The 22,692-nt window shown below is 44.7% G+C and overlaps 1 protein-coding gene across 2 annotated transcripts in view; it reads right to left on the bottom strand.

The window, feature by feature from the left end:
• PCCA (propionyl-CoA carboxylase subunit alpha) overlaps nucleotides 1–22,692 on the bottom strand; it is a 349,630-nt gene that overhangs the window by 7,995 nt on the left and 318,943 nt on the right. For both annotated transcript variants that reach the window (XM_061133801.1, XM_061133802.1), the window contains one exon: nucleotides 6,659–6,799. In XM_061133801.1, coding sequence (XP_060989784.1) covers nucleotides 6,659–6,799 — 141 coding nt within the window. The remainder of the gene's footprint in view (nucleotides 1–6,658; nucleotides 6,800–22,692) is intronic.

Raw genomic sequence — 22,692 nt, 5'->3', positions numbered from 1 at the left:
CAAGGCTCCCTATTAAGAGTGTGCAGTCATATTTCTGATGAAGAAACGGATGGTGGGAGTCGGATTTCCTTTAAGACGGTCCCTACCCTCTTCTGTCGTCCACAACCAGGGCTGCTTTTAAGGCGTTATCCTGGAAATAGAGGAAAGAGGCCACAAATGGCGTGGAGGATTCCCCCCCACCCCCTGTAAGCCTACTCTCTAGCATCTCTAAAGGATGCATGGGAAACTGTGCCAGTGGCATATGGCTTTCTACTGCGCTAAACATTCATACAAAAGACAGGTTCATCAGTCATTGGAGTATCTGGATAAAAAATTAGCTCCTGATGGATGGTATTTTGAGCTTACCTGCTGCTAGTACATTACCAGAGAAACACAGGTTTTGAAACCCACATGACATTAGAAACTGCAGACCATGAAATACGACGCGTGCAGGAGCACATAATGTACGCCAAATTATACAAAATAATAAATAAGCTGTTTAAGCCCTCTGCCTAAAACTGGGCCCGCTGCAAGGAACCCTGGGTCACTTCTACGCAGGCCAATTAATGCACAGCATCTGCTGTATAGAAGCAGGGCACGAAGCACTTCCGAATGATTTCAGCAATTAAAAGAAAAGTGTTTCCTGCCTGTTCAGACCGCAACTGTTTCAATGCAAGAGTGAGCACCAAATCACGGCGTGCAGCTGAAAAATTAAATCCCCCCTTTTTTGGGGGGTGGGGGGGAGAAGAATTTTTATGGAACAGGGAGCCTTCTTTTGTTGTCCTACGTTCTGTGTTTTTCTGCCAAATTAGACAGAAGGCTCAGAGGGCTCACCGGCCTGCCCTGGTCTCCCCTTCTGCTGCGCTGGGCCACCCGAAAGCAGGGATCAGTATCAACCCTGCTGCCGACTCCACAAAAGTGAAAATCCTTCAAATACGGTTTTAAAGGCTGTGCGACTGAGAACACAGGGGCCTGAATGCAGTGCATTTTGAGGCCCTTAGATCTGAGGACAGACGCAGTTAACAGCTGCGAGCAAAAGGCATCTCGGATTTGGTTAAAAGGCAGTGTGAGGATCTGATTGTAGTAACTTCCTCTTTCTGAGCCGGTAAGATAGGCTGGGTAACATCTGCTGCTATTTCCCGAAGAAGAGACGTGCGTTCACATCCCAAGATCTTCATGTAAAGAGGGTGGGAGAAGAGACCCCGGAAGACCGGGCCGTGTTTAAGCAGTGATGGAAGGAACCATCCTCGGATTACAAAGAAAGAGCGGGCAGGCACCGGAAACACTGCCAAAGCCCTTATCTGCAGCATGAGGCCTCCTTTACCGGGTCTGGGCACCCGAGACTCCCGCAGGAGGCCGCTGCGGGGAGAGGCACTGGCCCAACACAGCACTGCTGGGGCCCCAGGTGCCCCCTCACCCTCCCTCCCAAGGCTGCCGTCCTGACCTGGATGCGAGCTGGGCATCAAGGCGGGGAGCTGAGAGTCTGGAGAAAGAATACAGAGAGGCAGCCAGTACAAAACGAGTTCAGCTTTTTGGGAAATTCCTTAAAATGAAGAGAATTACTACTTCCCACCACCTCGAAGTGAGCTTAAAACTGGAGTCAGAACCTCTAAGTCATAAAGAGAACCAGTTAAAACTGACGTCACTGATGGGCCCTTTAACAAATCACACTGAATTTCTCAAGCTATGTGAAGTATGCTGCATTAGAGAACTCTGTGAGATAATGACCTTTTAAAATTTATTATTGTTACTATTATTTTTAGCAAAATGGCAAGAGAAGATATTTTGAATCTCCTTAAGGTTGGGAACTGTCATCTTCAAAAACGTTTAAAACAAAACACATCGCGTGACCCCAAGAAGATCATCTCTTGAAAAATAAAATCAGATGCCAACTTGTGGACATGCCTACAATATCTGACTAGTCCACAGAAATATTTCATTTTATACTGAAATCAAGTTAAAATTGCAAAAACTCCCCAACTGTTACCACCAACAAAAACTCATCATTAACAATCAAAAATAAATGTCATCTGGAGAAGATAGAAAAGCCAAATTCAGGATGGTCATTCCTCTGAAGAAGGCAGTGCAGGAGTTCTGCAGAACAGAGGCCACAGGGCAAGTCCCCCATATTGGCCATGTTTTGTTAAATAAATAAAATCTGAAGGAAAATATGGTAAAGGTGAGCAGAGAGCATGTGAGTACTTGTATGATTATACTCTACAATGTTCTCTATGTCTGTAGTATTTCATAATTTAAAGTTTTTAAATGTTCCAGAATGAACGCATGAAGCTATACCTGCCTTGGAATACAAACAGGTGTGGGTGGAAACACTGGCAGCTTATCAAATACACTGAATAACCACTGCTGTATAAAAGTGGAAACTGAATGAGGGCAATTATTTCAGACTGGAAATCCCAGAAACTGGAGCATCTATCCAACATCCAGGCCTGGTCCTCTGCCAGGGAGATGTAGCTATCAATACGGTGCCACGTGAGGACAAAGTCACCCCCACCCAGCCCTTCTCCTGTGGGAAACCTGCGGGCAGAGGCGGCTTCAAAGACGAAAAGGAAGGTCTCCTGCCAGGTTCCTTCGAGACTTCCTTCGATCTGCTATAAGCGCAGTTACAGGTGGTTTAGGGACACTGAGCAGTGGCCGTCCCCACCCACCCACCCCCCGCCCCCAGAGGAGCACATGCCCGGAGGAAGATCAACCAGGCTGATGTCTGGGTGGTGCTCCTAGTACTGACTGGATGGTGCTCCTAGTCCTGATTCCACACTTTACATTCTCCTTGTGCACTTTATAGAATATACCTTTTCTTTTTCTTTTTTTGCCCAAGACAATTGTTCATGAGAGCAGCAATCTCAAATAGCTAACTACCCTTCTGCTAATGATCAGGTCCATTACAAAGTGGATCTTCCTCATCTCAGCCCCACTAAACGACTCCAAACTCTTGTCTTACCAATACTGAACAGGCCAAGTGGTAAGAAAAAGCAGCAACAGGTACTTAATACCGATCTATGATTTTACCTGGTCTGACAAACTAGTAACTTACAAAATAATAAGTAATTAAGAAAGAAAGAAGAAAATGTAAATGGGTATACAGCCTGCTTCTGGTTTATGCCTCACAGTTTGTGATGTATTAGATGGGTATTTTTTTTTTTTGTAATTTCCCATTTTATTTAGGTATAACTGACATATATTACTGTTTAAATTAAAAGTATACAGCATAATGAGTCGAAGTTCATATATCATGAAATGACTACACCACAATAAGTTAATATCCATCAAACTAGATGAGCATTTCTGATGCATATCTGAGATGAGTGCAGAATCTAAACAGAACTAGAAAGAATCTTACTTAAATGTAATATTAAAATATCCCCATGGGTTGCCTCATTTTTATTGTTTGTTTCTGATATCTAAGTCAAAATGAAAATTGTACCACAAATTCAGCAGTGGTAATAAGTCTAATGCTGGGGGGAAAAATGTATTCAGCATCATTCTGAAAGAATATATATTTTTAATATTTTTGTCCAAGAAATCATAAAGATAGTAGTTTAAAAACTTAAAACAAGTTACCTTTTAAATGTTAGCTTTGATTGTAGAAGTGCCCCTGGTTTATGATATTGTTAAATGTATAGAAAAGTAGGTATTTTTCAAAATGAAAAATCAGTTATTTTAAGATTATTTTCAGAAGAAAGATGAAAAGGCACATAGGAAAGGCATATAAAAGTCACTCTGGCAACTGTTTTCTGAATTAAATGTGTGATTCTAGCTGTTCTCAATCCACCCTGACTTCGTTTCTTTTTGGCTTACATGCTTATATGCATTCTACCACTTATGACCTAGCATTCCCTCCCAACATATTCAAAAAGGTTATTATACAATCATTTAAAAACTGATTTTCCTACCACATTTAATGTTAAATAGCATGTAATAGACACTGAAAACTATTAGCAACTTTTGCTGTGTGAGCTTAAAATGAGCACTTAAAAGTAAAACCCAGCCTCTCTGCTGGGGATGTGGCGGGGAGAGGGGGGGCGGTCCTCTCCCCACCTCTAAACGGCCACCTTGGGTCATTTTGTCCTGAGGCCCTGAAGCTCTTTTAAAACTCTTTGCTTCGCGAACAGATTTGCCCTATATTACCTATGTGACACGATATGGTACCAGGCCGACCATTCCAAGACATGTCAGGTTTTACTTACACTAAATGTAAGAATTACAGATAGCTGGGATTTAAACTATACGAAATAACATTACAAAGAAACACAGAATACGGGTAGGCCCTTCCTTGTTCTCCTGGTCCTTTTCCTTGAAAATATGCAGAGATAACTGATTCCATTATCTTTCTACTGATAAGAAAGGAACCCTGGCCCAGCTACTGTTATTGCCAAGAAGAAGACAACATGCCCTGCAGTGTTAAAATAATTTTAAACCTCAAAACTTGAAAGCTACAAGAATTATTTTCCTGCAGTGGCCTCAGGTATGGGCCGTGCCTTTGGCCCAAGAAAAGTTCCTTGTGTTCTCATTACGCCAGGCAGAGTTAACTGTAGAAGCTGTTAGGAGAGAGACAATCAAACATCTCACCCCCTGCATCTGCTTCAGGTCTTAGCAGTCTGTGACATTTTTCACAAATAATAACTCAAGTGAAAATACTGTTTTATCAAAATACAATGATACAGAATATGAAAGAAAGTCCTGCAAGGACCAAAAGTGGCATCGGAAGCTGGAGAGAGAAATTAAAACACACATCTGCCCTCCATGACCAGCCTGAGCACACAGGGGCGCACTGACAAGTCAGGTGACCAGGGGTCCCCCCAGACCCTGCCGCGTGCTCTGACTTTAAAGAGATACCCAAAATAGAGGCCCCAGTTCCTTCTCAAGGCAGACCACTCTTGAATACCCACATTTAATTATTGGGGGTGGTTTCCGATGTCTGAGCTCCCCCGAATGAACCAAGACCTAATACCACACTGTCCTGTTTTACTAAAATGCTGTGCTTTCCCACATTCCATGATGAACCAGGAAATGGAGAGTATGAAGGCCAAACCCTTGTGGTCTCTGGGGCTGCTAGGCCAGGAGGAAGCTCTTGATGTAAACAAGAAGGCTGCAGGCTCCCTCCTCTAAGGAGGAGGAATCCCCACCCACCCACCCCCTCATCTCCCAGCAGGAGCAGCCGCCCCATCCTCCTCCCTCCTCTCAGGTCCTGATTCAGGTGTTAGAAAAGTAAGGATTTCAGTTAAACACTGACTTTTTTTTTTTTTTTCCCTAAATGCAAATGTGGTTTTATAATTAAAGCCACGCAATTAGAACTGACGAGCTCAGGATGGCTGTACACAGCCTCTGTGGCTTCCAGAAAAAGCTTAAGGAGGAAAATGGAAAAACAAAGACATCCAAAGCAGGACTCCCTCCCATTGTTCACCAGCCCACGCGCCTAGTCGCTAGGAGATCCCACCGACTGCTCTGCTTGCAGAGTGGGTGTAGGCCTTCTCAGCGGCAAGGCCAAGGCCTTCTGAAGAAAGCGATGTAAGGCAACCCCACCGCCACATTCAACCTGATCCTGAGTCCGCATCACCTCTCCCAAATCCTGGACGCCAGGCAGCCTAACAGTGCTAGAGAGGGCTTTCTTCTGGGCATGTTAGTGCTTTCAAACCTAACAATCCCCAGCTCCGAGCCTCTTTTAAAAGCCGGTACTTCCATTTCTATGTCATCAGGTAAAGCAGTTGTTGTGTCAGTTTTCCAACTTCACATATCAGTTTCAGGCCTAATCATTTTAAAACAACTGAAACCAATCATTTTTTGCTAGTATTTGCCAATTGTAAGTACTTTTTTAGAAGCTAATGCCAACCAACTACATTAGTTTTTCTCTTATTTTTCTTATGTTAATAAACAGAGAGGCAGTTTCCATGTAGTCTTTACAGGAAAATGCATAAACTCCTGTGACATAACTGAGACACAAATGCAATCACCGTATCATGCACTGAAGACTGTGGTGCTTGGCTGTCCTCTCCCAGCACAGAAATAAAACAGCAAAGACAAGTGCTCCCTGGAAACCTTCCAGTTGCATCTTTGTTTTCTTTTTACTTTCGATGCTGATCACTAGATTTCTGTCTGTTCTAGGACAATGACTGTATCCTACCAATCTGTCCACAGCCTATGACCTGGAGACTGAACATGTGAGGAAATCTAATAATATACCCTTGATTTGTGCCTTAATTTCACAAGGTCAAAATAAAAAACTTCAAACTCTGATCCTAGATTTTATTTGGGAAGTGCTCTGGTACCACACAGATTACGGCAATAACTTTCCTTAGTACCCTTCCCGTTTATTCCAGGATGTGTGCCAAAACTTCCCCCATCAGGGGGTTATTTCTTGGTATGACTTCTTCAGGGATGCTTAAACCACAGAGAGCTAGAGGGTAAATAGGAATTTTAAATAAACGCTTCCTGAGATGCTAAATTTGCCAAAGAAACAATGGATCTGGCCTTATTTCTGTTCCAGTTTCCCTGGGTTGTTGGGGGGGGGGGGCGGGGGGCGCTAAGAGAGCCTGTGATGTGAAATGTTGGACAAAGAGCGCGCAGAAGCGCCCCTGCTATACTGTGGGGTGCCGTGACTCAGGAACAGCACGCTGCCTCGGTCTGCCCCGCACCCCCTCCGACAGACAGGGACAGTCCTTACCAGGTCCCCGGGCTTGACGGAGATGGCCACCACCACGCCAGGCATCGGGGAGCGCAAAACGCTGCTGGTGTCCTCAGCGGCTTTCTCCAGCATAAACTTGTTCAGCTCTGCGGCGAGTTTGGTGAGGATACGCACCTTGTACTACAAAGGGGGAGGGGAAAAAAAGTGAGATCACATGATGAACTTTTCCTCCTCCAACGCAGCAACCGTTCAAAATCAGTTTTCAGCTTTTAAATTTCACCACCTCTGAAGTCACATAGTTATTGCACACGGAAGCAAAACGCATTCATTTGCTTCTGCCCTATGTTGTAAGCCAGTTGTGTACGAAATTTCTTGAAAGCAGAACAAGTCCAGTAATTCATTAGTGAAAAACAGTAATCATCCTGTATCATTAAGAAAAACATCTCGAAACCTTACAAAGAAGAGAGAATTTTCCTGCATTCCCTTAGAAACTTTTCCCAGTGGACACACATTCTGCAGCTGGGCCGGCCAGCAGAGAAGCGGGTGCTGCCAGAACTCACCCGTAGGTGGCAGCAGACAGCTGTGCCAAACCCTCGGCTCCCCAGAGACAGCGGCTGGACCGTGTTATCAGTAAGTTAGGACAAAAGGTTTTGGTGTTCATTTGGGGCAAAAGAATATTTAAAATTCAGTTTTTTTCCAGTGACATAAAACATTATATTCACGATTGAAAAAGTTACCTTTTCTTTTTAAGCACAACATTATGTGGTCTTTCCAGCGTTAACACGATGGTTAGGGTTGATGAAAATGAAATATAACGTGAATATCCTCTACACCAAGAGACAATAACTCGAGATTTTTAAAACCACTGAAGGGAAACGATCCGCAAGCCCAGGACTTTAATGGCCCATTTTCTAGGTGGCTCTCAAATGATGAGGGGGACATGAAAGGCGGTTCAGTCTACCAGAACATTTCTAATACAAGGAATTTCTGCCCGGCAGGGGGCGGGGGAGGGGGGGGGGGAATCCTAGATCTCTGAATAAACACACGAGCCAGGGTTTAGTCTGTCCAAACAGAGACATGACACGGTTGGGGGAGGTGTTGCTTGCTCAAGTTGGACCCACCACCTGAAGACTTTTCTGATTCCTACCAAAGAGCATCTCCTCTGGGGGCGAGAGAGATGGCGTGACCAGGCAGCTCCATTTTGTTAGAAAAAAAGCTGTTGTAGCTCAAAGCCTCCTTAGGCATCGTGATGGCAGGGAGGCAAAAGCCAAATGGAATCACCCTTCATCCTGTCCGGGGCGGTGGACATCTCTAAGTGTGCTCTCAGGGCCTAATTTAAAGGCATTGGGGACTGTGGTGGGGGGAGGCTGGGGGTGGGGAGAGGGCCCATGGAAGAACTTGGATGGACTAGATTCCGAGCGGATTCGTGACGCTGTGACAGGTTGAATAATAACATCTCCTGCATGTTTCCCTTTACTCCTGAGCATGTGTTTTGCAATCCAGACGTACAAGTGTCTGCCAGTTTCTGAAGGATATGATCCTTAAGTGAAATTACAGTGCAAATAAAAGCTTTTTGCTCCTATTAAAATTCATCTGAGTCAGAAGTGGCGAGGGAAGACGCACGGAGAATGCACTCTGCTGTCACTCCAATAAACATTCTGGGCAGAGGGGCTATTCATCAACGACGAGATGCACCTCAAAGTCCTTCATTAAATCTATGGGGGGGGGGGGCTTGACTGCGGGAGGGGGGAGAATATAATTGTACCAAATTGCACAATTTTAATATCTGTGCTCTTAACGCCTTGGAAAAGCAAATCCCACCTCACGAGAAGCATCAGAGTCAACAACAACAAAAAGTTACTTGTCTGGCTGACAGCGTCCCGTGTGGCTTCTTCTCGGGACGGCTCAGCGCTGGGCCCAGCTGGCTAGTTTTCCCCCCAAGCATACAGATCTTTTCTTCTTGTGTTTCACACAATTTGACTTCAAAATGTGAACTCGGGGCAAGGTTATCTTTCTACACCCAGGATAATTTGATTTATCACACTTCACCATGGAGGATACCCTTAAAAACCAATGTTAGCTGCATCCCAAACCAGCCCCTTTGGGTAAATAAAGTGCCAGGATTGTCCTGAGCGCCAATGCACCCCAGAAATGACAAGATCCTGACTACAATTGGATCCTTTTTACTATTTTTGTAATTTTCCTATCTGGATTCCTTTCTCCGTGGGACTGCTGCTTTGCTTGGAAGGAGATGTAAAAGAGTCACAGAACTCAATGCCTTTGGATGCGGTCTTTGTTATTGATGAGATGTTCCTTTTCCTTTTGTATTTGTTTACTGTTCTTAAATCTGTTTGGGGGATAAGCGACTTATTGTAATCACAAGCAAAAAATAACAAGGGGCATAAATGCCTTGGGAGAGGCCCTGTTGCAAACAGTTGGCTTCGAGATGACCTTTCTTAGTAGAAAAAGCAGCGGCTGCGGAGAAGGTTCTCGTTTTAAGATTACCTTTGATGTTGTCCTGACCCTTCAGCGTGCCCACACAAACACGCCTTCTGGAAACAACCTCTGGACTGGCAATGTGGCGGGCCAGGGGGCGCCGGCCAGGATGGGAGGTGAGCGGAGAGGCAGCACAGAGGCCCATGGGGGTGAACTGCATGGTGAGAACTGTAAACGCTTTCTGATGCCCCAGAAAGGGAGCCATTTGAGAACGCACACAAGGGCTTTCAAAGCTTGTGATCAAAACAGCTATTTGTTGGTGTCTCTGAATTCTTAGGGGGCACAGGCAGAGCAGTCAACGAGGTGAGATTTCAGGAAAATACCCTATGATGTGTGTGCACTTTTGTCCTATGCTAAATACTTTAATATTCCTAAGGGGTCCCATAGGAGGTTTCTGGAGAGTTTTGCTGGTAAGTTATTATTTTCAAGCAGAAAAGTGTTAGTCGCTCAGTTGTGTCCGACTCTTTCGGACCCCATGGACTGTAGCCCACCAGACTCCTCTGTCCATGGGACTTCTCAGGCAAGAAAACTGGAGTGGGTTGCCATTTCCTTCTCCAGGGGAATCTTCCCAACCCAGGGATGGAAGCTGGGTCTCCTGCACTACAGGCAGATTCTTTACCGAGTGAGCCCGAAGCAAGCAGACAGACCACCGATTTGCTGTTTTGGGGGTGGCTGGCCAGGATGCTAAAGGTCCACTGATGAGACAGAGAAGCAGACTCTTGGGAGAAGCCAGAAGGTTCTACGCTCCTCAGGTCTGGAGAAATGTCTGCTTGATGCGGAGGCTGCTTGCTGGTGGGGGGAGGCTAGAAGCTGAGCGGCTCCGGGTCCACCAGGAAGGAACCTCACCCGGCAGGTGTGGGGAGGTGCTCTCCAAACCACAGGCAAATTATTAAGTTCTTGAAAACACACTTCGAAGTGTAAGCTGGAGCAGAAAACAGGTGCTCCCGGGGCTCCAGTTCCTCAACCCAGGCCTTACCTAGTAACCTAATCATGGGCAAATAACCCCAGCTCCAGCTTTTAAGCAAATTCATTTTGTGGTGTCTGCAGTGAAAAACCATGTCTAACAAGAAAATTTCTCCCTAGAAAGTTCAAAAGAAAGAGAGAAAAATCATAACAGACATAAAAAGGATAGGGAAGAAAACTATAAGAGATGGACAATTAAAAGGAACGTGTTAAAAATGAACATGCAGCTCTCAACAGGGAAGCTGAATCAGGAGAGGGAACAGTGGGGTGGGGGGCGGGGGTTGGGTGGTTGCTGGGGGAGGAGAGGGCCTGTCATGGTTTTGGGGGAAGAGATGCTTTTTAATCAGACCTGGTTAACGGAAACATCCTGCCAGTGAGCGTGCCCACTCGGGCCCAGCACACACGCTGCTCGGTGCCCCGGGCAGCTGAGAGCCCTTTCGGTGGACACACTGCACTCGGATGGTCACACAACATGCCGAACGGCTGGTGTGGGCGCTGGTTTCGCGTCTGCATCCCCTCATAGAGCTTAAATCCCCGTGCTTCTTCCCGAGGCCTCCAGACGGACCAGCGGTTTTATGCATTCCGCGTGCCTGTAAGACTCAGGGGCCTGGGGGTCCCTCCTCTTAAGACGAGTGCTTCCGGTTTGTTTCCTTATTTTTTCAGTTGTGACTTCAGAGGCTCCTCTGCCGTTCCTCGTAAAGCAGGCTCAGCTCTGGTCTTCCTCCCTGCGTCATTCTCCCCAGAACAAGAAGTGTATATACATACAGCTCATGGTTTTCATGTCAACCGTGGGCCCGCTCAGCCACCACAGACTGAAGGATAAACGATGAAGCTTCGCCATCAATCATTTTACATCAGTTATCTTAGCATCCTGAAGCACTGGCCTTATACTGTACCTTGGCCCTGGCTAAGTAAGGTGGCAAACACATTTCTCCAAACACAAGGATCTCTTCTCATTCAGAGTTTTATGCCTTCTGCCCCAAGGGTCTCCAACGTTAAGCTGTGTCTTCCTTTCCACAGTGTGGCAGTGAGAGCAAAGGCTGAAATGCTCCTCTCCAAGTCTGCTTTGCTAACCCTGAGCCGGAGGGAGGGAAACTGTCAATGGTTCCAAAGTGACAGAAATGCCGAGCTGCAGAAATGATGATGCATCTTTGAAAACAAAGGTGATTAAAAAAAACTAGGGGAAAAAAAAAGAAAAAAAAAAACACGAAAAATACAGCATCTAAGTGGAACCAGGTGTGTGATTCAAACTTGTTTTCCTTTCCTAAATTCTTCGTGGAATACACAGTTGATAGTGGAGGAGAAACACAGTGAGGGTTCAAAGCCAGGCAGAACACATTCCCCTCTGCTTCAGCGTCAGGCCCTACAAAACCAAACCAACAGAAACCGTCCACAGAATGGCACGAAAAACATACAGGATGAAAAGCCTGTAGCTGTCCTCCTGGAAGTACAGGCCTGGCGAAGAAGGTCGGAATGAAGAGACAGCAGTTCAAGCGCCTGGGACAGCTGCCGTCACAGGGCAGCCTGTTAGCGTAACACTGAGACAACTCCATCAGCAGTCTCAAGGTAGGTGTCAATCAGAACGCATCGTTTAATCCAACAGCACTCGGAGGACTTTCGCCGACAGCCCGCGTGACAGCGTATCTACAGCTCTATTTCTATCAGCGCCCGGGTGTGTTTACCGTGCTCGTTGTAATTAGAAAGGATGCAACAGGCAGCAATATCACTGAGATCTCCATTTTGCAGTATTGCCCTGCAAAGTGTGATCTTGCTTCACAGAGTCATGCTAAATGACAAAAGGCTATTTTCTTCAATCTCCCGGCTCAGACAGCACTTCATTTGCAGCTATCTATAATTAGATTAATGGTGTAGTGCAGTACAAAGCAGGCCCACTTCACATCAGATAGCATATGAATTAAGACAAACACTTATTTCAATTCCAGGCAGAGAAAGCAATGACTGGGGTATTTAGCATACCCTTTATGGTGGAATGAGATGTTAATTGTGTACCATTACCTCTAAACTGCTTGCTTGTTGTATAAATCACTGTGCTAATTGATGCAGAGATAGAAATGTAGCCACAGGCAAGAAAGCAAAGGAATGAGGGCTGAAGATGGTGGATAAAGGATTATCGACTAAAACCATATGGAGATGAGGCTCCTTTGAAACCTTTCCTTTCTGCCCAGGAGCAGGATTTCTTACAAGTACAGAAAAACTCTTGTATCAGGAAAGAAAATTTAATTTTTTGCGTTTCTTTTTAACAACACAAATTTCTTTTAAAAGTTCCTAGCCACCAGAAATCCAACTAAGAGGCAGGTGGAATTAATCTGAAGTACACGTATAAAAATATGGAGGGTGTAAAGTTTTCAGAGAGTCAGAGCTCCCAGTTTGGGTTTCTGGCTCATAGGTTTCCTAAGCGATGGATACTCGGAAACTACCTGGAGAGGATGTTCCTGACATGTCCGCAGGGCAAAAATAAGTTTTTCCCAACACCTGAGGCTGTTCTTGTCCTGTGAAGAACTGACTCATTGGAAAAGACCCTGATACTGGGAAAGACTGAAGGCGGGAAGAGAAGGGGACGACAGAGGATGAGATGGTTGGATGGCCTCACCGACTTGATGGACCTGAGTCTGAGCAAGCCTGGTGATGGACAGGGAAGATGGGCTGCAATCCATGGGGTTGCAAAGAGTGGGACAGGACTGAGTGACTGAACTGAACTCTAAGAACAGAGGCTGTTCTTATAGACCGAAACACAAAATGAACCTGGGCTGGCTTGGGGGTGTGAGAAGATGTTAATGATGTAGAAACGTTTACTTGGGACGTGAAGCTAACAGCAGAGAACCATTATCATCTGCCACTGGAATAATGGTGACTCTGCACCAAAACCCTCAGATGCGACCCCTCTGGTTCATGATTTCACATCAATAGGGAGGAACGAGAAAGGGGATCTTTTTTCCTGTCTTCTTTTTCTTTCTAAAACTAGCAAAAAAGAAGAAACACAAGCACATGGTAATTTTAAATGCTGCTCTTCCTTGTTAAAAATAGCCCATTCAGCACCCAACAGCTCTTACTGGGGTAAAATGAGTGTCTCACAAATACAGACACCAAATGCTACACTCGAGGTTACAGATCCGCAGATAAACGTGCTCCTCGGAAGCTCATAAATCAAGTGTGTGCAGCCCGTGTGTGTTCACAATTTTTTTTAAAGTGGCAAAGCAACATTGAGGTGCCAATTTGCTGCTGTGCACTTTTTCACAAATCCAGCAGTTGCGTAATCAGCATTGTCACAACAGAACTTTACACAGAGAACAAACAAAGGGGGTCAGTGTGTAGCTCAAACTCTCATCTGCAGAGTAACAGTTAATATAGCCACCTAGTGCAAATACACATTTAAGAAATGCTATATATGGTTTGGCCTTGTGAAACACGAATACCACACCAATGTGTGAGACAATAAACGAGGTCCCAAGAAACTAGAATGTCTGGTTCAAGTTATCACCCCTGTAACCTGGGGCAGGGCTGGGGGGGGGTAGGACCTAGAGCTCCTTGGTTGGGGCCAACAGAACACCTGTATTGCAGCTGCAAATCAGACAATTTAAGGTTTGGGTCATAATGCTAAATAATACTTAAAAAAAAAAAAACCATGAAGAAGCATTAAGGGCCCTTGAAATGGAAAGAAATGCCAGCAAAAGAAACAGTGTGAACTACCCTGAAATACCACCTCCCAAGTGTGCAGCAAGGTGACAGAAATGGAAAGGCACTGAAGGGAAGATCTGGAGGCAGGGTGCGGGCTCGCTCCTGATCATTAATCATTTGTCTACACCGTTTAAACCGGAGCAGCACAGCCCCCAGCACAACCCCAACATCCCCCGCCCCCCACACCTTGTGGGACAACGATGCTGGTGTTAACAGGAGAAAATATATGGTTTCTGATATTGCGCCCTCAGTTCCTTTAATTGAAAAAGGCAGTGAAACACAAAGTAAATCACTCAGTTAGGTGAGTTGTTTAAGGATATGTAACTGACAATGTCGATGTGCCGCGGTGACACAACGCATCACTTTCAACACGTCCGGCTACGTTTATGAATCAGCCTCTCCTCAAGGTTCGGCTACTACGTCGGGCCTCAAGGAGCCTTGACGGCAGTGAGCAACACTGTCATTAGGGCTATTTTTGAGGGAAGAATCACAGGAATAGAGACGGGAGGAACATGCCAACAGAACAAAACGGAAAGGCAGAATCTCTACTTCAGCAACTCATCTTTCAAAACTCTGGCCAAAAAGGGAAAAGTTTCCAGAAAAGAAGAACTTAAGACCAATACCAAAACCTCCGATGAAAGGGATTAGTTGAGTCTGTGTATATCTCCATCGATTTCCTAAAACACAACATTCTCCGGAGAAGAAAATATGGGGAGGTCTATCAACAATGCAAAAATTGAACCTAACATTTTCTTATTGCATTTTGTAATCAGAAACACAAGGGTCCTTCTAATTCTAATATCCTAAGATAAATAACTTTCCTTTTTTTTTTTTCTTTTTTTTACCAATAGTGCTGAGAATTAAATAGAAATTAATTACACATTAAATACAGCACTTAATAATAGGATTTATTTCCTCGGGCTCCACTGAGGTTACTTTTCTTGTGATGTGAAACACTGGTGTCTTGATACAGACCCGAAAATGATAGGGGAAAAAAAAAAAAGCTACTGTACAGGGAGCCGGCAACACTGAGGGTCTGCAGGGAAGGCGAACTTGGAGCGCAAGTCCCCAGTGGGTTCCTGGAGGACTCTGTCAATGGGGCGACCTCCTGGGGGCTGGGCGCCGTGGGATGCCGTGTGCAGGTGAGCCCCGACAAAGGGGCCCAGCCTCTGCTTCGCCCAGGTGCCCACGAGCTGTCTAACAAATGCCACAAAGGCAATTTGCTGGAATAAGTGGCACTTTCCCATCCACAAAGGCAAGCCCATTGACAATGGCGCGGTACGGAACTCACAAAATAGAACATGTGCGTTCTGTTTGATCAGGAGCCTCCGTGATACATTGTGGCTATAATGAGTCATTTCTTTCTTTGCTGCACAAGAAAAATATTATAGATCTTTCAAAGCCTTGTGCTCAATTATGTAACAATACCAGCCAACATCTGTTAACAGTACAGGCGGTTTCCATTCTGTATCCTGAATTGTTTTATGTAATTACGAGTTTATAAGGTATTTGGTAAACCAGTAAGAAGGTACCTTTTGAAAAGCACTATATAATTTGGGGTACAATGAAACGTTCTCTTGAAAATCTGTAATTAGGGCAGCATCAGCTTACAGAAAAGTACAGGAAATGTTATAAAAACACAATTATGTAAATAAGCACGCAGGTAGGGAAGTGTACCATTTTGCTAGGTCCCTGCCCATCTTCTCGCCTCCTGTTCTCTGTGAACTGATCTTTGCTCATCTCAGGCTGAAGTAAAGTGGTCTCCAGGGAGCAGAATAAGCAAACTTAGAGGAGCTGGGCCTTTCCGTGCAAGTTCTTCAGCGCTGAGAGGGAACACCAGAGGCCTGGGACAGGTGCCAAGGCCAGGGGCTCTTCAACAATGCTCTGACTGCACGGGGATTTTTTTTTTTTTAATAGCTGGATTCTTTTCTTTTCATTTTATTTCTGTGCTTTGGCCAGGCCACGTGGCACGTGGGATCTCAGTTCCCTGAAAAGGGATGGACCCGACACCACTGGGAGCACAGAGTCTTAACCGCTGGACCCCCAAGGAAGTCCCCTTACAGAGATTTTTTTTTTTTTAATGATAAAATAGTTTTGCTATAATGCATTCACTGAAGAAACTCACAATCCAACACACCAAAATGCTGGCTGACATGGGTTAGAGATTCAGAAACTCAAACATGAAGAGGCAAAGCAAACAAACGATGGCAGTAACAGGGCGAAGTAAACCACTGACCAAAAAGACCAGAGCAGAAAACCAAAGGGACTGCAGCACGCCTCCCCCAGACACGCCACGTTGGTACAGGGATGGCCACCCGATGGAAGCAATCAGCTTTCCTTCTTCCACTGGCTGTCTAAAAGTCAGGCATAAATGTCCCCTGGAAAAGAGTCTCTGTCTCCCACACCAGGAAAGGAACCACCCCAGAGACAATTCCTGTCACCTGCGTGGAACTCTTCTCTGCATAATAAACCTTTCTAAACAGCTTTCTACAAGTCCTACATTTCCTAGTTACCTGCTCACACCTCACCCCAGCCCAGAAGCCCCCAAACTCCTTTGTCTAATCTCTTCTCCACACTGTATTGCCCTCTGTTAAGATGGTATATACCCCCAAATTCTCACTGCCTCCTCCAGTCACATTTTTTTGTGAATTCCCATGTTAAACTAATACAATCTGCTTTTTTTCTCTTTTAATATGCCTTGTTAAGTTTAGTCTACAATGCTCTAGGCACTGGATATAGGAAGACAGAAAAGAAAGCCTCCCTTCCCTCCAAAACCCAACAATGACTGGTCTAAATGACTGGGGGTGAATTGCATCAGGGTGTCACAGCAGTGGCTAAGCCATTTTATAGATCAGAATTCTGACATATCTTAGGAAGGAAGTTTAACCAGAGCTACGAAATGGACTTCTCGTATGCTACATAGTGTGTATTACACAGAAAACACGTTACTGAAGGTAGACGAGACCTGTAAAGCCACGTGGCCAATCTCGTGAACAGGACATATGACTGTCACGTTGGGAATGGCCAAAGCGTAAAACACAAGGCTTTGAAGCCAAATGACCTGAGTCTCCCATCACTTTTTGGCCAAGTGGCCTAACTTCTCAGAACAAATTCCTTCATTTTCAAATTTAAACATCAGGGTTTTAATTAAATGAATAAATGAACAAAGATTCATTTATGTGTAACTAGGAAGTGCCTGACAATTCACCCAACAGTACTTCCTGTCTCTGTCTCAAACATCTCAGATTTTTCAAGAGACAGTAGAGGATTTTTTTTATTGCATATGGTAAAACATCTTGGATTAGCAATGCCTAGTTGTAGAGTTCTAGCTCTGTGGTTCTACATCTTAGATTCCTTATTTATAAACTGTGGATCATAATAGTGCCCACTTCAAAAAGTTGTGAGAAACAAGCAAAGAAATCAGAGAGGAAATTTTAAAAATACCTAGAGTCAAATGAAAACGAAAACACAACGATTCAAAACCTGTGGGATGGAGCAAAGGCAGTTCTAAGAGGGCAGTTTACAGCAATACAAGCTCACCTCAGGAAACAATTCAAACAATTTAACCTTACACCTAAATGAACGAGAGAAAGAAGAGTAAACAAACCCAGGATGAGAGAAGGAAAGAAATCGTAAAGATCAGAGCAGAAATAAACAAAATACAGACTAAAAATCAATTAAAAAAAGATCAATAAAACTAGAAGTTCGTTCTTTAAAAAGATAGATAAAATGGATAAACCTTTAGCCAGACTCAAGAAAAAAGGGAGAGGGTCCAAATCACCTCTCCCCACTCTAGGCGGGAGGTAGGGTGGTGTGTTATTTACAACCCATCTGAGACTCTCTTGGGCTTCCTTCCCTAGTGGCTCAGATGGTAAAGCGTCTGCCTGCAATGTGGGAGACCTGGGTTCGATTCCTGGTTTGGGAAGATCCCCTGGAGAAGAAAATGGCAACCCACTCCAGTACTCTTGCCTGGAAAATTCCATGGAGGAGCCTAGTAGGCTACAGCCCATGGGGTCGCAAAGAGTTGGACATGACTGAGCAACTTCCCTTTCTTTCCAAATCAATAAAATCAGAAATGAAAAAAAAAAAAAAAAAGTTACAACCAATACCCCAAGACACAAAGGATCGTAAGAGAATGAACAACGACATGCCAATAAAATGGACAACCTAGAGGAAATGGACAAATTCTTAGAAGGATAAGACTGAACCAGGAAGAAACAAAAAATAAGAACAGACCAATCACAAGTAATGAAACTGAAGCACAATTTAAAAACTCCCAACCAGCAAAAAGTCCAGGACTAGATGGCCTCGCAGGAAAATCCCAGCAAACATTCAGAGCACAGTTAACATCTACCCCTCTGAAACTCTTCCAAAAGGTTGTTGTGAGGATTAGGTGAATTCTTTTATGAGGAACGTGCAAAGCGCGGTAAACGCCACAGTCATATTCAACAGCCATCGTTACTACTCTTTTCATTGTTTTTTTATTATTCTTAATACATGTCTACAGATAGAAGAGAAATTAAGTAAAGGAATCACCCATTTCTTTTTCACGCTCTGCTCAAAGTATTTCTGGCCACCAAATGTGTGGGCATTTCCCCACATAGCAATTCTCCACCTCTCTCTGAACATCAGCTGGGAGTCCTGCAATTCAACGCAGTTCTGATGCTGTGGTCCCACAAGTTAAGGGCTTAATCTCACAGGACTGTCCTCCATGTCAGAGGGCAATCACAAGTCCAGGCTTGTCACCTGGAGAATGTCCTTGCCTCTCCCGGTGTGTCCCTCCCAGCACCCCACCTGTTCGCCAAGCTGGAAGCTCTCTAAACCCCCAGTTAAAACAGTGTATGTGTGTGTGTGTGTATATATATATAGCTATACATATAGCTCTGACTATGTATATATATGGTCATCTGAATTAAATTCACCATTCCAGTCCATTTTAGTTCACTGATTCCTAGAATATCGACATTCACTCTTGCCATCTCCTGTTTGACCACTTCCAATTTGCCTTGATTCATGGACCTAACATTCCAGGTTCCTTTGCAATATTGCTCTTTACAGCATTGGACCTTGCTCCTATCGCCAGTCCCATCCACAACTGGGTATGGTTTTTGCTTTGGCTCCATCCCTTCATTCTTTCTGGAGTTATTTCTCCACTGATCTCCAGTAGCATATTGGGCACCTACCGACCTGGGGAGTTCCTCTTTCAGTATCCTGTCATTTTGCCTTCTCATACTGTTCATGGGGTTCTCAAGGCAAGAATACTGAAGTGGTTTGCCATTCCCTTCTCCAGTGGACCACATTCTGCCAGACCTCTCCACCATGACCCGACCATCTTGCGTGGCTGTCTTGCAAAGAAACAGAGGAAAACAATAGAATGGGAAAGACTAGAGATCTCTTCAAGAAAATTAGAGATATCAACGGAACATTTCAGGCAAAGATGGGTTCGATAAAGGACAGAAATGGTATGAACTTAACAGAAGCAGAAGATATTAAGAAGAGGTGGCAAGAATACACAGAAGAACTGTACAAAAAAGATCTTCACAACCCAAATAATCGCAATGGTGTGATCACTCACCTAGAGCCAGACATCCTGGAATGTGAAGTCAAGTGGGTCTTAGAAAGCATCACTACAAACAAAGCTAGTAGATGTGATGGAATTCCAGTTAAGCTATTTCAAATCCTGAAAGATGATGCTGTGAAAGTGCTGCGCTCAATATGCCAGCAAATTTGGAAAACTCAGCAGTGGCCACAGGACTGGAAAAGGTCAGTTTTCATTCCAATCCCTAAGAAAGGCAATGCCAAAGAATGCTCAAACTACTGCACAATTGCACTCATCTCACACGCTAGTAAAGTAATGCTCAAAATTCCCCAAGCCAGGCTTCAGCAACACGTGAACTGAGAACTTAAACAGATGTTCAAGCTGGTTTTAGAAAAGGCAGAGGAACCAGAGATCAAATTGCCAATATCCGCTGGATCATCGAAAAAGCAAGAGAGTTCCAGAAAAACATCTATTTCTGCTTTATTGACTATGCCAAAGCCTTCGACTGTGTGGATCACAATAAACTGTGGAAAATTCTGAAAGAGATGGGAATACCAGACCACCTGACCTGCCTCTTGAGAAATCTGTATGCAGGTCAGGAAGCAACAGTTAGAACTGGACATGGAACAACAGACTGGTTCCAAATAGGAAAAGGAGTATCTCAAGGCTGTATATTGTCACCCTGCTTATTTAACTTATATGCAGAGTACATCATGAGAAACACTGGGCTGGAAGAAGCACAAGCTGGAATCAAGATTGCCGGGAGAAATATCAATAACCTCAGATATGCAGATGACACCACCCTTATGGCAGAGAGTAAAGAGGAACTAAAAAGCCTCTTGATGAAAGTGAAAGAGGAGAGTGAAAAAGTTAGCTTAAAGCTCAACATTCAGAAAACTAAGATCATGGCACCTGGTCCCATCACCTCATGGGAAATAGATGGGGAAACAGTAGAAACAGTGTCAGACTTTATTTTAGGGGGTTCCAAAATCACTGCAGATGGTGACTGCAGCCATGAAATTAAAAGAAGCTTACTCCTTGGAAGGAAAGTTATGACCAACCTAGATAGCATATTAAAAAGCAGAGACATTACTTTCCCAACAAAGGTCCGTCTGGTCAAGGCTATGGTTTTTCCAGTGGTCATGTATGGATGTGAGAGTTGGACTGTGAAGAAAGCTGAGTGCCGAAAAATTGATGCTTTTGAACTGTGGTGTTGGAGAAGACTCTTGAGAGTCCCTTGGACTGCAAGGAGATCCAACCAGTCCATCCTAAAGGAGATCAGTCCTGGGTATTCATTGGAAGGACTGATGCTGAAGCTGAAACTCCAGTACTTTGGCCACCTCATGTGAAGAGTTGACTCATTGGAAAAGACCCTGACGCTGGGAGGGATTGGGGGCAGGAGGAGAAGGGGATGACAGAGGATGAGATGGCTGGATGGCATCACCGACTTGATGGGCATGAGTTTGAGTAAACTCCGGGAGTTGGTGATGGACAGGGAGGCCCGGCGTGCTGCGATTCATGGGGTTGCAAAGAGTCGGACACAACTGAGCGACTGAACTGAACTGAACTCATGTATATATATATATAATGGAGGGTTCACTACATAGACGTGGGTGAGTAACTCACTGGACAACAATTACAAAGTGAACCTCCCTGTGGGTTGGGGGTGGGGCTTAAAGTTTCCATCCTTCAACCACCTGGCTCGTTCCCTGGTCACCAGACTCTTAATCTCAGGGGCTTCCTAAAAGTCATCTCACTAAGCTCTGGTGTGGTTGAGAAGCACTTGTTACAAATAACAAAGACACTCCTCTTATCACTCATTTCACTCAGTAAAATTCCGAGGGTTTTAGGAGTTCTGTGCCAGAAATGGGACAAAGACCAAACATACAATTTTTTACTATAAATCTCAATGTCTCAAGTCAAAATTCAGATGCCAGAATTCCTGGGCTATTCCCTGGGAAGGCACTGGAGGCTCCTCTGGGTAGATCTACAATGAGTGAAAACACAGTGGCTCAGACAGTAAAGAATCTGCCTGCAGTGCAGGAGACCCGGGTTCGATCCCTGAGTCAGGAAGATCCCCTGGAGAAGGGAATGGCTACCCACCCCAGTATTCTTGCCTGGAGAATCCCATGGACAGAGGAGCCTGGTGACTAGAGTCCATGGGGTCACAAAGAGTCAGACATGACTGAGTGCCCTGCACTCACTAAGGATCTGCATCTCTCTCTCAAAGAACACACATCTTACAAACAGAGAGCTTATTAATCCCTCACAGAAATTCACTTGGCATTTCTTCCAATAAAATTGTTCAGCCTAATAATTTGGCCTTCCTTCAATTCTCCTGAGGTTTCTCCAGACTGGAAACATTACCCTACCTATGCTGACCGGACCACCACAATCTTTCCCTAGGCTTTGGGTCTTTGTTTTTTTCAGCCATGCTGCATGGCTTCTGGGATTTTTAATTCCCTGACTGGGGATTGAACCAGGGCCCTCAGCAGGGACAGCTTGGAGTTCTAAGCACTGGACTGCCAGGGAATTCCCAGGTCTGTGTTTCTGAACTCTGGCAGAAGAATTCATATTTGAGGAACTTGAGATTTACTAGAAAATGAGAACTGGGGACTGAGTGAAACCTGAAAGCCCTTATAAAATTTAAGATGTATTTTATGGACTTAACAACAGTTACAGGCTGGCAGCACAAGTCCCACAATATAAGAGGTGTGCAAAGCAAGCTAACAACAACCTCCGCACCCCCCAACAACCTCCAATCCCACTCCCCAGAAGCCCTGGTAACAGTTTGTTTGAAAATCTCACATACATCTACGTTTATAAGTGTTTTTCCACTGGGTAAAACACAACGATGTCAGTGTATTTAAAAAGAAAGAAACCCATGACGTCTTTGCCATTTGCCATCCTTCACTCACTCTATATAAACTTTTTTGTTTTCACTCTTTCTGGATGCTTTTTCTAATTTCTTTCTTTTTAATTGGAGGATAACTGCTTTACAGTACTGTATCGGTTTCGGCCTTGCGTCAGCATGAATCCGCCACAGGTACACATACGTCCCCTCCGTCTTGAACCTCCCTCCCACCCCATCCCACCCCTCCAGGTTGTCACGGAGCTCCAATTTGAGCTCCCTGGGGCAGACAGCAAATTCCCACTGGCTCTCTGTTCTACACATGGTAATGTACATTGTTTCCGTGCTACTCTCTCCATTCATCCCATCCTCTCCTTCCCCCATTGTGCCCACAAGACTCTTCTCTATGCCTGTATGTCCACTGCTGCCCTGAAAATAGGTTCATCAGTACATGAAGGATGTTTAAGACACAAAGAACTTTAGGTCACTTCTTTTTCCTTTTACATGCTTAGTTCAGCTGAAGCAGGG

The sequence above is a fragment of the Dama dama genome, chromosome 30 (assembly GCF_033118175.1).
Source record: "Dama dama isolate Ldn47 chromosome 30, ASM3311817v1, whole genome shotgun sequence".
Lineage (NCBI taxonomy): Eukaryota > Metazoa > Chordata > Mammalia > Artiodactyla > Cervidae > Dama > Dama dama.
Note: the sequence above shows the minus strand (reverse complement) of the source record. Positions and strands in the feature narration are given on the sequence as shown.